Below are 17,557 nucleotides of genomic sequence, written 5' to 3' on the forward strand. Positions count from 1 at the left end.
TTTTGTTTTTACTGTCAACAGTTGATCAAATTTAAATTTTCTCCCAATTTACCTTAATTTGCTCTTGGAATGATTGCGAATTTTCACCTCGATTTCGGCCAGTGGCGACGCACGATTGACTAATTGCCGCTTTTACAATCACGTGTTGCGAGCCGCACGTAGGTTTGAAAATTAATAAAATGTTCGTAGGTGTTTGTTTCGATCTTTTGTATGTGTTGCAATTTGTGTATTGCAATTAGTTATATGTAAATTAGTTCGTGTTCTAAATTTGCAGTCTGTCATTAGAAGAGCGGTTTATAGTGCTTGTGCTCAAATGATGTTCGAGTTTTTGTTAAAAAAATAAGATGCAGGTATGTACTTGAGTAGTATAAGTACCTAAGTGTTGTTTATTTACTGTAGAGTGAATTGAAGTGAAGGTACAAAAGTGCCATGTTTATTGTAGGTAATTTGACAGTGGGGACATTAGGAGTCCTTGGAATATCAGCACTAGAATGTCATAGGCTCGAATGCACATGTCGTAATGGTTCACTTTTTGACAATTATACTGTACCATGACAGTACCTACAAGCTAATGTGTGCTTTTGTTTGTCCCCAATGGACATATCGTCGCTGGTTTAAATCCCGTAAAGTGTGTGTTATCTTATCGGGCATCTTGTCATGTGTTCTTCCTCATGATTGGTTCACCATACTTCCTCTATGGGTCCTGCTAAGAAAGAGGTAGCTCATCGCTATATTGGTTGTGTCGAAACTGGGCAGGTGACAGTTGCTACTGTAAGTACCTACCAGTCTACTATGTGCGGAACAACATTTCCATTTTACATTGAATTCGTGCATGCTCAAAGATTACTCAAATTCATAGTCTTTCCCATTTCTCAAAAAAGATATACTTATAAATTTTTTTTTAAAAATATTCACTATTTCAAAAAAAATACATATAGGTACAGAATTATTTGTCATCTACATTCTAGGGATTTACATTGGCAAGTGGTCCGTAAATACGGACCTGACTTTGTAAACATGCGTTTGAAAAATCAAGGAGCGTGATTGGTTCAGATTACAGGAAAGATTTTGTTTATTTTGCAGTGGTCCTTATCTAAGTTGCTGTGGGAATTGGCGGGTAAGCGGGAAATTACTCCACGTTATCAATTTATGGCTGTCGAGCGATCTGATTGGATGGGTAAAATTAGTTTATTGGCGGAAAAGGTTTGCGTCACGGGATGGGTGACAATCAAAAAATTATAGTGGTGGGAATCGTCAGACAATGCGCGCTGAGCCGCGAGCACAGTCCTGTGGGGGGGATCAAACCATTTCAATTTCAAACCGACTCTAATGCATAATCTGCCATTTTTAAAATAAGTATACAGGGTCAGGTAGTTGTCGAAGCTAAATTAAAAATGATACTTTTAAAAATCAGTGGCGAGTGAGCCGAAGGCGAGTTTGGCACACACCTAGGCAAAGTAAATGTCTGATGGGGTAAGTCAGATCTTTACTCTGCCTAGGTTTGTGCCGAACTCGCCTTTGGCTTAAAGCTATCACTTTTGCATTCCCTCGGCTCGGGCGACATTAAAAATGATATTTTTAAAATCAGTGGCGAGTGAGCCGAAGGCGAATTCGGCACAAACCTAGGCAGAGTAAAGGTCTGATGGGGTAAGTCAGATCTTTACTCTGCCTAGGTTTGTGCCGAACTCGCCTTTGGCTTAAAGCTATCACTTTTGCATTCCCTCGGCTCGGGCGACATTAAAAATGATATTTTTAAAATCAGTGGCGAGTGAGCCGAAGGCGAATTCGGCACAAACCTAGGCAGAGTAAAGGTCTGATGGGGTAAGTCAGATCTTTACTCTGCCTAGGTTTGTGCCGAACTCGCCTTTGGCTTAAAGCTATCACTTTTGCATTCCCTCGGCTCGGGCGACATTAAAAATGATATTTTTAAAATCAGTGGCGAGTGAGCCGAAGGCGAATTCGGCACAAACCTAGGCAGAGTAAAGGTCTGATGGGGTAAGTCAGATCTTTACTCTGCCTAGGTTTGTGCCGAACTCGCCTTTGGCTTAAAGCTATCACTTTTGCATTCCCTCGGCTCGGGCGACATTAAAAATGATATTTTTAAAATCAGTGGCGAGTGAGCCGAAGGCGAATTCGGCACAAACCTAGGCAGAGTAAAGGTCTGATGGGGTAAGTCAGATCTTTTCTCTGCCTAGGTTTGTGCCGAACTCGCCTGTGGCTTAAAGCTCTCACTTTTGCATTCCCTCGGCTCGTGCGACATTAAAAATGATGCTTTTAAAAATCAGTGGCGAGTGAGCCGAAGGCGAATTCGGCACACACCTGGCAAAGTAAAGGTCTGATGGGGTAAGTCAGATCTTTACTCTGCCGAGGTTTGTGCCGAACTCGCCTTTGGCTTAAAGCTCTCACTTTTGCATCCCCTCGGCTCGTTCGACGTTAAAAATGATACTTTTCAAATCAGTGGCGAGTGAGCCGAAGGCGAGTTTGGCACACACCTAGGCAAAGTAAAGGTCTGATGGGGTAAGTCAGATCTTTACTCTGCCTAGGTTTGTGCCGAACTCGCCCTTGGCTTAAAGCTATCACTTTTGCATTCCCTCGGCTCCTTCGACATCAAAATGATACTTTTAAGAGTCGAGTGAAGAGTATCAGAGTAAACACTCTGTATATAAACTGTGTATGATGAATTCTACATACAAAAGTGCTCAGAAAGATTTTGCTAAAATCAATTGTCTTTAATAATAAGAAATCGACTAGATTCGGGGAGGGTAAGTTTTTAAGAAGTCGCCGAAGTCTTTCCTCCGACGCTCTTTCTTCCCCCCCCCTCTCCTACGTCGCAAGCAGTATCCTTCCCACCCCCAACCCCTCCCTCCACTTTTTAAATTTTTGGCGCTTATTCGGAAACGTCGTTGGTCCCCTATATCGATCGGCCGCGTTCTAAAATCGAAGGTGAATGTCAACGCGCGAGGCGAGGCGGCGCAGCAGCCGAAGCCGAGCGATGTGTGGTATCTACATAAGTAGTTCTGGTTCAATAGACGTTCAGGAACAAATCCCTCCAGGGCGCAGGTCTTGAACGTGTGCCAGACGGCCATCAAATCTAAAAGCCCCCCCCCCCCCATAAAAGCCCCCCCCCCCCCAACGAATTATTCCCTGAGATTACATACGAGAGGAGGAGGTTAAAAATTAATTTTATCTCTCATTGTATTCTAATTAAAGGTCTCAACGAAAGGAACAGTTTTCTACAAACTACTGCCCTTCTTTTTGTCCTCTTATTAAAGTACGGTGTGGAGGGGGAAGGGGGGGGGGGGGGGGAACTAGTTTTATCCTTCATGGTACTCTAATGAAAGGTCTCAACGAAAGGAATTCATTTATACTAACCATAGTCTTCCTCCTCAATTCCTTGTCGTGATCGGGTATAATTCCTTATATCTTAAGAGTGAATTGTCAAAGGAAAGTAGGTACCTACAAAGGGCGATTGAGACGTCTGCAAGAAATATATCCATTGGTGATGTCAAAACAAAAGCTATTACGGTTTAAAAAAATGCGCCTTATCTGCACAATGTATACTAGTTTTATCTTATGATCCGACGGATTACTTAATTTCTCTGAATTCTTGCAAATTTTCAGAATTTTTGCCATTTTATGATTCTTGGGATTCCTCCGATTCTTTGAATTATTTCGATTTTCTCATAAAGTTCATCGGATTCGTACGATCTGTCAGATTCCCACGCTACACTAAGTAATCCTTCGCGGCCGACAAACTAAATGCTATCAACGACTACCCAAAATTACCAACTATGCGGTAACTACTTAGCAGCGATCTACTACGCAAAAACTTAAACAGTAATTACTCCGTTCTTGCAAAATATGTACAATTGTTGCTTCTTGGTATAATCATTCAAATGTTGTTACTTCCCAGTTCTGAGGGCCGATTGAAAGGAGCCTGAAAAATATTGCCCCACGTTGGGCGCCAAATAAAAATTGCAATGTGCAATGCCAAACGGTCACCCACACGCACTTGTCCAGCTAGCTCAATTAAACTCAAATACTGACAACATTAACATGAACAATTTTGATTATAAAATTTAAAATTTAAATTAAGTTAAATAATCCTTATTATCCGGTCATAATTGCGCTTTTAAACCAACGCACTAACACATAAACCAAACACCAAGCTGATACTTCTCGACGTAACATTAAACTCTGGGCTCTTTGATGGTGGAAAAACTCCCTTTCTTCTATACAACTTTACAATTAAACAAGACTGACCTGTCTCTTCAAGAAGCCTCGATAATGGCAAAACTGACTGTTTTGTTCAAATACTCAAATAATCTGCACCCGTGTTAAAAACTTCGACGATAACACGTCCTTATCTTGAAATTAATTAGCTTACGCAGCGATAAGAACACTTCTTATTTACGACCGGAGATAAAAAGGACATCATTAAATAATTTAATGTGCTTAATCTTAATTTGTAACCACATTTAACGTTAAAATCAAAATTGAAATACAGGGTCTTCATAATTCTGGGATTCGAGTAAATTCACTTTCAGTGAAGCTTTTGGTTGTGATTGACTTATTTTTTAAACTGAGAGCGGAGTGCGGATTGTCCCGCGGTCAATGACCTACGAACCTGATTTAACTCACCGATCCCACTACGTCGTGGAACTAAAAAATTCTAATCTGGGCGAAAATTGGTTATCTACTGGTATTTGAATATGAAAATAAGGAATGCTGTTTTCGTTGTCAGTCTTAAAATTCATGTTATTTAAGCGCGCTTCCAACAATACCAAACACGACCCATTTCGATAAAGTTTTCTGCAACACAATTAACTATGGTTAATTATACTTACTTAAATGGCCGGACTGAAATTACGAAATTTGGTAGTTCAGTTAACACCTATCGCGTTCCGCAATTTGGGGATCAAGCGACAGATTAAATATCATACAATCCTATCGGAGAGTTATCAGACGCTCGACGGGAACGGCTACAACCTGCAAATTAGTTACAGTATCTTGATTTCCTTATCGGTGTCTAAAACGGCGCTACCAATTAAAGTCGGGAACCCCGCTTCACCTTTTCCTTGCGCATTTTTTAAGAATTAAATAAAATGTGCTATTGTTTGCGTTTTGTCCGCCCGTCCGTCCGGACCCACTTCTGCCGTTTCCAACTACTTCTAGGGGAATGGTCCTAGAGTCCTGGAATTTTTTGCAGTAGGTAGCTTATACCTTGAAGGTGTGTCAGACGGCCATTTTGGAAGAAATATAACCATTGGGCATTTAAATTAAATTTGATACATAGCCACTTGCAATAAAACCAAATTTAACGCCAGTTTCAAAATTTCATTTTGCGCATGCGCAGTGCCAACTTTCTTATTTATGGAAGAAATTTCGTAGGCATGCTTAAAAAAAGTGCGCTTTACCTGCACAAGGGTTGTGCTCAATTTGTACCTAGGTACTTGTTTTTCACATTTATAAACAGAACCAGTTTATCTATCACTTTCGTAAAAACAAAAACTCGGCTATTTCAAAATCAAAGATGGCGTGGGGCGTTCAATTGTTTTTGCAATAACCTGCTTTAACTTCTTAACCGTTTAATCGATTTTAACAAATTTGGAATGGTTGAAAAGAGCAAATAACATCCAAAGAGGCCAGTGAAAACAGTTTTTCAAAATCTCGTTCCTAACCTCAAATCGAGCCTCAAATATTGGGAAAATGAGATTAATTAATTAATAAAAATGCTTCAATTGTATCGTAAATTTACTTTTTACGTATTTCCGGTATTTGTCGATGGCGCGAAAGAAAAGCACCCTATACTTTTAGGCAGGCCTGGGAAAATTAAACAAATGAAACACGATGCATTATAAAATAAAAGCAGCCGTAATTTGTAAATTATTCAGAAAGTGCGGTTTTTTGAATTTGTAATCTTTTCTAAAATGCCGATTTCTAACCAAGAAGCATTTAATAAGTCGTGTTAAAAATGCCAATATAATTGCAAACGCAACGAAGTCAGTGTCGTAACATGAACAGGAGTCTCGACAGGAGTGCAATTAAAGAAGTGAAGTTCCAAAGTATTACCGCTTGGTGTTTGTGCATCAGTTCGAAAGAAATTCGCCATTGACCGGAGATTGTCTATCGATCGCTTGTTTGCGTGGTACCTCCCTGAGTATCAGTTTTTCTTTCAGCCTGATTGTTTTATGTCAAATAATTTGTTACATCTGTAAATGATTGGTTCTGTGATTAATCGAGCCCAAAGTTAAATTTTTCTATTTTGTACGCGGAATTATATCAGATATTAATTAGCAATTTCTTAATTATTTTTTTTGGAATTTTGGGAAGCTGTTAAGGCTGCTGATTTTTTAAATTAATAACATTTACGTCAAGATTTTTGTCGTGTCGGGAGGCTGGAGACCCTAATACTCCAGTCTAATTGAGCTAGCTGAACAGGTGTTTGCGATTTTTTGGCGCCCAACGTGGAGCACAGAGCGGGATCTATGGACCGGTTGCACCACAATGGTTTAACCTCAGATCAGTTGAATGACAGAATGGAGCAATCTGATTGGTTAAAATGCAAAGTTCCTCAATTATACACAAATCGAGTTTCACACCTCCTGGTTACACTTAGAAAAAGCAATTGTTTACATATTTCTTAGTTTATTACCACTGTACCGGGTGACCCAATGAGACTGTTCCTCGGCCATATCTCGGGAACCATTCGTCGTATGACTTAGGGGTAAAAACATTTATTGGGTAAATCGGTTATGAAGAATCGCTGGAAAATATTTTCAAGTTCTAAAAATGACCAACAGAGGGCCATCTGCCATCTTTAATTTTAAAATTGCATTTTCCATAAATTTCGCATAATAAACTAAACATTCTATTTTTACATTTTTAAAGAGAACCAGTTTATCTATCATTTTCGTAAAAAACATCGGCATTTTAGAAAAGATTACAAATTCAAAAAACTGCACTTTCTGAATGTAAACACAGCAGAATAATTTACAAATTACGGCTGTTATTATTTTATAATGCATCGTGTTTCATTTGTTTAATTTTCCAAGGCCTACCTAAAAGTGTAGGGTCCTTTTCCAAACAATCTTTCGCACCATCGACAAATACCGGAAATACGTCAAATAAGCATTTAATTAATTAATTAATTAATCTCATTTTCCCAATATTTGAGGTTAGGAACGAGATTTTGAAAAACGGTTTTCACTGGCCTTTTTGGGTTTTATTTGGCTACTTTTTCATAAAGAAAAAGTCTTATCATTCCATTTGATTTTTTTGATTTTTTTAGGATTTTGGATCATAGTGTCAAAACTAGCCCCCTGGCGGAGAAGGATTTAACTAAATTAACTATATTTAACTATAATTTATATTTAACTATATAAATATAGTTGATTCTTGTTGCCCAAGGAATGCTCTTTTTAATCATACCAAATTTGTTACAATCGGTCAAACGGTTAAGAAGTTAAAGTAGGTTATTGCAAAAACAATTGAACGCCCCACGCCATCTTTGTTTTTGAAATAACTGAGTTTTTGTTTTTACGAAAATGATAGATAAACTGGTTCTCTTTAAAAATGTGAAAAAAGAATGTTTAGTTTATTATGTGAAATTTAAAGAAAACGCAATTTTAAAATTAAAGATGGCAGTTACGCCCTTCATAACCGATTTACGCAATAATTTTTTATATCCCTAAGTCATACGACAAACGGTTCCCGAGATATGGCCGAGGAACAGTCTTATTGCGTCACCCTGTACAGTCAAACTATTACTCTAGAACAGAGCCATGCAAAGAACCCTTCGACCCTGCAGAAAACAAAAAAACCTGTAGGTTTTTCGGACGCCACTCGCCCAAGCAAGGATTGCCATGCGACGTAGTGCAGGTGTGGAGCACCCTAACACAAGTCCCACTAGAATCACCCCGAACAACGGAGGGTGGCGTTAGCGAACTTTTACCGCATGCAGTGCCTACTCTTCCCGCGTCCCCATACCGGATCTAACCACGCAAAAGAAGAACAAGTTAAAAAGTAATCGTAAACGATTTACATAAAGCGCATTTCCACTTGCATTCATTTCCCATTTGTAAGATGCAACTTCTGTTAAAATCGTAAAAATCCGGCCACAAATATGGAAGATAGCGTTGCACATGGGCAATCCATTTTTGACGTGCTACTTCAATTTCAGTTTATGAGAAGAATTTCATTGCAATGCTTTTCTAAGTAAGAAAGTTGGAACTGCGCATGCGCAAACCTTTGTTCCAAGCGCCTAAGTATCAAATTTCACTTAAATGGTTCCATAGATGAAAAAGTTGGCACTGCGCATGCGCAAAATAAAATTTTGAAACTGGCGCTAGATTTTCCTTTATTCCAAGTGCCTATGTATCACATTTCATTTAAATTCTTCCATAAATAAAAAAGATGGCACTGCGCATGCGCAAAACCAAATTTTGAAATTGGCGTTTGATTTTCCTTTATTCCAAGTGCCTATGTATCAAATTTCATTCAAATACTTTTATAAGTAAAAAAGTTTGCAATTCGGTTTATAAATGGTCGAGATGCGAAAAGGGCACTGTGAATTTTGAATCGATTCGATTCAACTTTTGGCATTGCGTATTATATGGCTAAAGCTATGCCCATATTGAATTTCATGCAATTCAGTTCATAACTAACGGAGATGTAAAAGCGATCGAACATTTCTAAACAAAGTTATCGTTCACACGGACAGATAGATGGACAGACAGACAAAGGAACAGACGGACAGACCAACAGGCAGACGACAGATAGCAATGCAAAATTATAAACGATCTCTAGGATCATTAATAAACGGCAAAAGTGTAAAATTATGGAACATGTAAAAAACGGTTTTTTCTCGGGTTTTTTGTTTTTTTTTACAATAACTTTTTTTGTAAGCGGTACAGAAAAAATTCCTCCCTTGGTACAAGACTCGACACCATAACGAACCAAATAGCGAAAAAAGTAGAACAATAGCTCTTAAGATAAAAAACTAGTAGCGTCGCAAAACGAGCGGACGGACGGACGGACGGACGGACAAAGTGGCCACAATAGCGCATTTTTTTTTATTTTTGTGGAAATGCGCTAAAAAGAAACAATAAATATAAACTTCCTGATTTCCCGCATAAAAATAGGTAAATATTAAACAAAACCGACAGAAAAACCTCGAGAAAACGTTCCTAAATTGAAATCGTATCGTTACAAGATGAACTTGCGGGATAAATTTAACGGATATTTATTTTTAATCAACCCCGCCCCCATAAACAAATTAGTATACGTCTCCCTCCAGTCGCTTCCCTAATAATGCGGCGTGAACTTGTCGCAACTCTCCCATGCGATCGCCGCACGAAGCCGCCAGAAATAGAGCGTGTTCTTTTAACAATTTTTTAAACCAACATGTGGTTTAATATAATGTGCACATATTAATTACAACAACACATGTTTTTTTTTTATTAGTAATTGACGCAGTTGTGGGATTCTATTTAGTTTGCGTCGAGCAGGCGCTTTATCGTTCCCAATTAATTTATAAGCGACCATCATCTGGCAAACGTGTACAACAAAGCGAAGGTGCGATAGAATGGAAGGCGAAGAAGTAAGTCAACATTTTTTTTTCTTCTTCGTTAGATAATAACTTCCTAATTTGTTGCAACCGGCGCGGCAGCGTTGCCAACATCTGCCGTTCAATTGTCGGCGGCATCCCTTTCTGTGATGCGACGCAAGCGCACCGCATTCAAAACAAAAGTCCAAAACGTAAACAGAAAAGAAATCTAGTGCCTCTTGTGCGTTATCGTGCTCTCGATGTTAAGTGGCATCGCCTCACCGTCCGTTTAAAGGTTTGTTTTTTTGTCGTTTAGAAATTAATTCGGGCGTCGCTTGGTGGATTGGGGGGTTGTCGCAGGGGGTTGCAAAGGTGGCGATCGATTCCCTTACGTAACCACGCGAAAGTCTTCACTTCAGGCTCCAATAATTACTCTCGCCGCCGTTTATGCCCTGAATCATTCGCTATAAATATTTATTTTTATTACGCAATTAGTCACTGCCGAAAAGCGTCTTAATTGCTCCTTATTTAGGACAATTATTGCGAACTCGTAAAACGGGGCCGGTCGATTCCTCCTTTTAGAGATTAGAGCGCGATAAAGACGATAAGAGCGCATTCCGAGTCTTTCCGTCTAATTGGAGCGGTGCGATGGGGATCTTTGGGGATCTCTTTGGGCCGGTCCGTTGCGTGTCGCGCGTCGCATTTTGACTTATCCTAATTTTGTGTGTTGCAGAAGGAGGTGAAACCGAAATCGGCGTCGAAGATCGTCAGTAAGAACAATTTAGTCTTGCTGAGAAAGCGACCACTGGCTAATGGGAGGTATGTATTATAGGCAACCAATCGTACACTCACACGCTTCCTTGTTGATGGCTTTGATTACCAATTGCACTTCCTGGTTGTAGTAGGAAATTGTTTGTTTGTGTTTTTGTCAGATGAATTTAAATTAATTTACGACCGAATTTCTTGAAAAAATAACTGTGGTTATCATTACATATAGGGTGTTCCGTTTAAATAGTCATTTGTCGATAGGATAGTGGTAAGTTTTCGATTAGACGAAAAATCTGTATTACCTATACAGAGTAAGTATGTATAGTAAGACACGATAACTTGATCACAATTACAAGTCCCGCCATTATTGTAGAAATAACGTTTTTGGAAAGAACGGAAGACCGGAGGTATGGAATACCACCCAGTATACGAAGATTAGTTGATCCTGAAAAATGGTAATCGGATTTTCGTATGCTGGGGGGTATTCCATACCCCCCGGTGTAACGTTCCCTCCCAAAACCTTTTAGAATTGGCACTCACATGAAAAGAACCAAAACGTTTTTGGAAAGAACGGAAAACCGGAGGTATGGAATACCACCCCAGTATACGAAGATTAGTTGATCCTTAGAAAAATGGTAATCGGATTTTCGTATACTGGGGGGTATTCCATACCCCCCAGACCCCCCGGTGTAACGTTCCCTCCCAAAACTTTTTAGAATTGGCACTCACATGAAAAGAACCAAAACGTTTTTGGAAAGAACGGAAAACCGGAGGTATGGAATACCACCCAGTATACGAAGATTAGTTGATCCTTAGAAAAATGGTAATCGGATTTTCGTATACTGGGGGGTATTCCATACCCCCCAGACCCGCCGGTGTAACGTTCCCTCCCAAAACCGTTTAGAATTGGCACTTACATGAAAAGAACCAAAACGTTTTTGGAAAGAACGGAAAACCGGAGGTATGGAATACCACCCCAGTATACGAAGATTAGTTGATCCTTAGAAAAATGGTAATCGGATTTTCGTATACTGGGGGGTATTCCATACCCCCCAGACCCCCCGGTGTAACGTTCCCTCCCAAAACTTTTTAGAATTGGCACTCACATGAAAAGAACCAAAACGTTTTTGGAAAGAACGGAAAACCGGAGGTATGGAATACCACCCCATATACGAAGATTAGTTGATCCTTAGAAAAATGGTAATCGGATTTTCGTATACTGGGGGGTATATACCCCCCAGACTCCCGGTGTAACGCTCCCCCTCAAAACCGTTTAGAATTGGCACTCACATGAAAAGAACCAAAACGTTTTTGGAAAGAACGGAAAACCGGAGGTGTGGAATACCACCCAGTATACGAAGATTAGTTGATCCTGAAAAATGGTAATCGGATTTTCGTATACTGGGGGGTATTCCATACCCCCCGGTGTAACGTTCCCTCCCAAAACCTTTTAGAATTGGCACTCACATGAAAAGAACCAAAACGTTTTTGGAAAGAACGGAAAACCGGAGGTATGGAATACCACCCCGTATACGAAGATTAGTTGATCCTTAGAAAAATGGTAATCGGATTTTCGTATACTGGGGGGTATATACCCCCCAGACTCCCGGTGTAACGCTCCCCCTCAAAACCTTTCAGAATTGGCACTCACATGAAAGGGGCCAAACGTTTTTGGAAAGATAGGAACACCGGCGGTATGGATTACCCCCCCCCCCCCCTAGTATAAGAAAACTAGTTGACTCTTAGGAGAGAGGTAACCACCAAGTATACGAAGATTAGTTGATCCTTAGAAAAATGGTAATCGGATTTTCGTATACTGGAGGGTATTCCAGATCCCCCGGTTTAACGCTCCCCCCCAAAACCTTTGAGAATTGGCACTTGCATGAAAAGGGCCAAACGTTTTTTGAAAGAAAGGAACACCGGCGGTATGGATTGCAATTGAAAAAAAAAGTAAAGTAACTTACATGTATAACTGGAATCGCTGTTTACGCCCTTCCTTGAAAATGCTCCCTCCAAGGAAAATTGAAAACTGGATCGCTTTTGATTTGATACAGGTGAACTGTTGCATGGCAAATTTTTCATTCAATTTAATCGTCTCTGTTTATTGAACTACAAGCCTTTAGAGGACCCAGAACGAGAGAGAGGGATAATAAATAAATAAAATTCAGACTCACAGACGCTTTATAATTATTCCGCGATTCACAAAAAAATTGCACGGCCGATTTATATACTCCAGGTATTCGTGTTTGCGATCAAAATTAAGCGGGAACTCTCTCTTTTCTCTTTCTTTCTCTAGTTGTGTATATGTCACCCAGTAAAAAAACACCGAAACGGAACCAAAACAAATGCCACGGCTGCGTGCCCTGTAAACCAATAGAAAAGGTGCATTTATCTCGGCTGATTGAATTTCAAGTTTTTACCCCATTGACAGATACGTCTCTTCCAGGCTTTGCATTTTCCCTTTGAGAGTACCTCTATCGATTTTTGAGATTTCGGATTTGAAGTCCCCCCGACAGGCGAAATTTCTTCTCTCACTCAAACCTTCCATTTTTTTTCTTTAACAGCGACGCTCCGTTTTCGAGATATTCGAGCCTGACTCCACCGACAGATACGTTTTGCCCCTAGCTTCCATTTCCCCTCTACTGAATTCGAATCCGAAGAATACTAAAAATTCAAAGTATCCGAAAAATTTGGAGAATCTGTAAAATTTGATCAATCCAAAGAATCCGATTGATTCGAAAAATCTGACAAACCAGAAGTCCTTAAAAACCTTGAAGAATCTGAGAAACCGAAGAATCTGAATCTGAAAAACCCGATTATGCTTTATCAATCTAACCCAAAAGAGAGTTTGGCAAGAAGACTAAACAATGTTGACTCAATGTGTGTTAGAATTTTTCCAACGAAATTGGTGAAAAATTGAAAATTGTCATATTGGGATCGGATTGGTAATCAAAACTGCACTTATTAATATACTCGGGGTGGAGGATGCTAACTCCAATATATAGGGTGTTTTACATTTTCCAATGCGATTTTTTAGCGGATTTCGGTCGTCAAATTCAACTTTAAGTCTACGTTCGACGAACTCCTTGAGGCAAACCAATCGTCCCTCGCCGAAAAACACCAAGTCCGCGCCCAACGTAGCGTCACGCGTCGACGTCTACGGAAGATCAAAAAAACTCCCATCTTCAAACAATCAGGTAACGTTATTGCGAATTATACAGGGTGTACATTTTGTCTGGAACACTGAGTCTGTTTTTAAAACATTTTTTTAAAGAAGCTTTTTATGGTATCCAAAAAGGGTACTGTTTAATAATATGTAATGAAAAGTGGTAGTTTAAAGAAGTAGATACCATAAAAAGCCGTTTCAAAAGATATAATCAGTGTTCCACCCTGTACACAGCAAGTCTGATAGAAACCTTTTTGCAGAATAAACCCAGAACAAAGCCCATTCCTCCGTGGCACCATAACAACAACGAAGTTAAAGTAAACCACGTGCTCAAGCCCGCGATTACCATTCTTGGGTCATCGAATGTATCGACGCGCAGGTAAGTTTTTGGACATTTTTAAGAAGTTAGAAATTAAGAGGCGCGGCCTTATATTACTATGTATAATGGACATTTTCGCTTAACCCCTACAATTGAGACAGGGACAGGAACACTAATAATCGTGAGCGTGTAATACTTTTAGGGAAACTTCAGTTTCAAGGTTAACTTGAGTATTACAAACTATTACGGTGAAGACGAACAATAGTGGAAGTTTTAAACGCGCGAATATAATATTTTTTTTAGTTTAGTTTTTGACTGCAAATGTAATTTTTGACATAAAAACGGATAAGTTTAGGTGTAGAGGAATAATATAATATAATGTAGGGTGTTGTATTTATAATAAGCAAAATTTTTTATGCATTCCTCTCATCGACATTAGTATACTAATACATTGTTAAAATATTCCGAGATCTCCCCGAGATATAGATAAACGTCATTCGTTGTTGAACACCCGGTATTAGCAGGACTTTGTCTCAAAATTTAATTAACAAATTTGAACATTCTGCACACTCGGCTTTAACATATAGTCCGTATTTAATGCGTTGCAAGTGCAGCATTACCATTTGAAAAATGCGTAAAATTTGCTCCACAAATAAGAAAGTTGGTTCAGTGACCTATTTATCTAATACCGTGTGAATTATGCGTAATGATGATGTTCACGCACCCGACGCTTTCTGCACTATTGAGCGGAGATTTTTTTCTTTCTGAAAATTAAATTTTATTTCTTTCGTATTTCCGTTTCAAGAATCACCCGAAATATAAACTTGGTTCTGGGCCTGGATTTTATTATACTTCGGTTCGTAGTACGAAAATTTCACTTGGCTTTACGATGCCCGAAAAATAGCAACTTTCTCGTGCCACTCCTTTTAGTCCCAAATCCAATCTCCCGAAAAAATACGTGTTTTCGCAGTACCGGTAACGTTTCCGTAGCTCAAAACAGAATGCCCGAAAAATCTCTCTCTAACTTAATCCCTACCTGTCTTGAGAAATAATTAACGCCCCTTTCAAAATGACGTGTAGTTAAGTGAAAAGTGATAATAGGAACATGTTGGTCAAGGTCAGCTCGTTGCTCAGCACCATCTTTAATACTATTCCGTACGTCCTGGAGAAGGACCAAAGTTGCAGTTAACTTTTGGGGATAGTAGAACGGGTCCCAGTATTGATCCCTGAGGGACACCAGTCATCTTCCTGGATAAGTTACACTTGAAATATTGCGTCCTGGCATCCCCTTTCAGAAATCGATACCCCGATCGCTAGAATTAGATCAGATATCTTAGTTTTCTAGACTAGATTTCATGTGAAACAGAATTAACGTTTTAGTGAACTCTACAAACGTGACTAGTGGCGACCTCTAAGGCAATTCTGCCAAAAAAGCTAGCAGCTTGAGGCGTTCCGGGAAAACTCCAGTACTAATGGTCAAATTAATAAGGATGATCCGTATACAGTGTGTCCACTTAAGTTCTCAGCACATGGGACACTTTTTATCGCATTTTTTAAGAATTAAAAACAAGTATAAATTGTACACAACTCTTGTGCAGATAAAGCGCATTTTTTAACAGAAATAGCTTTTGTTTTGACATCACCAATGGATATATTTTTTCCAGACGTCCCAATCGCCCTTTGTGAGTACCCTCTTCCGACAATCCGTTCTTGAGGTATAAGGGAATATACCCGATCACATAGAGGTCGAATGGAGGAGGGGCTATGGTTGGTAGAAATTAGTTCCTTTCGTTGTAGACTTTTCATGAGAGACATGAAGTAGTTCTCACTGCCCCCCCCCCCCCCCGGCTCTGTCGCTCGACAAGAAGCAACAATATCTTAATGCGTCTCACTCGTTAGCGTTTGTTTTTGTGAATTTTTAAACTGTGGTTGCCTTGACGATGACCTTTAGGGTTATTCCAAGGTTAACTTCAAAATTCTGAATGGGGCTCGGATATTAATAAGACGGGAAAACGCGGTCCGATTCCCAACTATGGATGTCCTGATCGGCTCGAAAATAATTTCAGATCGACTCGTAGCCGAATTAAGCTCGGATTCAAAACAATGGAATACAACAGAAAACTGAAGGTTAAAAAACTTTAATCGCCCCCCCCCCCCCCCCCCCGACCCCGTCGCTCACTGATCTCGAAAAAGAGTCGCACGGGACAGTTATAGTTTGTAAAAACCAATTTATTTCAATGAGACCTTTCATTAGAATACCATAAAGGGTAGAACATGTGTTTACCCCCCTCCCCCTCCTTTTCTAAAGTTTAACTTGGCTAAAAATGTGCTATTTGCGTTTTGTCCGTCCGGACCCACTTCTGCCGTTTTGAACTACTTCTAGGGGAATGGTCTTAGAACCCTGCAATTTTCTGCAGTAGGTAGCCTATATCTTGAAGTTAGCAGTCTAATAGCCCCCCCCCCACGAATTATTTCCTGAGATCTGGAAGAGTAAAAACGTCCATAACTTTTACATATGACAACCAATTAGTCTCCGATTTTGCATACGCATGCCTTTAGTGGTGCCAAGTGAAACTTTAGAAAATGAGGCTGGGGGGAGGTAAACGCAGGTTCTACCCTTCATGGTATTCTAATGAAAGGTCTCATCGAAATAAATTGGTTTGTACAAACTTTCTCGTGCGACTCTTTTTCGAGATCACTGAGCGACGGAGCTTGAGGGAGGGGGGAGGGGGGGTTAATGTGATTCTACATTGTATTCTAATGAAAGATCTGAACGAAAGGAACCGTTTTCTACCAACTACCACCCTTCTTTCTGTCCTCTTATCAAAGTACGGGGCCGAGGAAAAGGGGGGGGGGGGGGCGGAACTAGTTTTATCCTTCATGGTACTCTAATCAAAGGTCTCAACGAAAGGAATTAATTTCTACCAACTATAGCCCTCCTCCTCGACCTTTTTTCGTGGTCGGGTATATTCCCTTATACCTCAGGAACGGATTGTCGGAAGAGGGTACTCACAAAGGGTGATTGAGGCGTCTGCAAGAAATATATCAATTGGTGATGTCAAAACAAAAGCTATTTCGGTTTAAAAAAAGGCGCTTTATCTGCACATGGTTGTGCACAATTTATACTTCTTTGTATTTTGTAATGTAGAAACAAACTGTAGGTTCCCTGGTATCCAGAGTTCGTTTATTGGTGACCGAATCTTCGGCGCTTCGGCCTTAAGTTTAGGTTTTTTTTTACTGAGCTTGTCCCCTTTTGGTCTGGGCGATTTAGTCAAGACTCCCTACACTTCTAAGTTCGCGAGATGTGACCACAGTCAACTTGAAGATGTATGGTTTCTCGTCATAGCTGGTTTATTAAAGACCAGTATCCAGACGGCGCAGGTCCTTAGTCACAACAGGAGAGCAGGGCGGAGATGTAGTAATAGATATGACCAACAGTTCTTTCAGAAGCTGCGAGCATCTCATTCTATGCATTAACCTGGACGTCACATGTGAACAAATGCCTGAATCATTCTCCTATCCACCACCTGGGGGCGCGCTCAATAAACCCCGCCCCGCACTTCGGGGGGCATATTACCACCCGCACTTCGGTAAGGAAGGTATTGCATTGGGGTAAAAAATGCCCCCCTCCCTTTCTTGACGGAAATACGTGTTTTGAAGCACCAGGAATCCGAATCAAACAAAATCTTGATGATGTCGGTATGTTGGTCATACTCACTTCCGGCTAAACGGCTGAACCGATTGGAACCAAATTTGG

The 17,557-nt window shown here is 40.0% G+C and overlaps 1 protein-coding gene across 5 annotated transcripts; it reads left to right on the forward strand.

The window, feature by feature from the left end:
• Positions 1-18: 18 nt before the first annotated feature.
• Positions 19-13,879, forward strand: LOC116180812. 5 transcript variants are annotated; one of them, XM_031500945.1, is made up of 4 exons: positions 19-350; positions 10,281-10,366; positions 13,353-13,512; positions 13,742-13,879. In XM_031500945.1, exons 1-4 carry the CDS (start codon positions 345-347, stop codon positions 13,862-13,864), a joined length of 375 nt encoding a protein of 124 aa, XP_031356805.1. In that variant the 5' UTR covers positions 19-344; the 3' UTR covers positions 13,865-13,879. The 5 variants fall into 5 exon arrangements, 4 of the variants coding, with proteins under 4 accessions (XP_031356805.1, XP_031356802.1, XP_031356804.1 ...); XM_031500942.1 differs by lacking the exon at positions 19-350 and adding an exon at positions 465-771; XM_031500944.1 differs by lacking the exon at positions 19-350 and adding an exon at positions 9,328-9,601.
• Positions 13,880-17,557: the final 3,678 nt, after the last annotated feature.

This window comes from Photinus pyralis, unplaced genomic scaffold (genome assembly GCF_008802855.1).
Source record: "Photinus pyralis isolate 1611_PpyrPB1 unplaced genomic scaffold, Ppyr1.3 Ppyr1.4_LG9, whole genome shotgun sequence".
NCBI lineage: Eukaryota > Metazoa > Arthropoda > Insecta > Coleoptera > Lampyridae > Photinus > Photinus pyralis.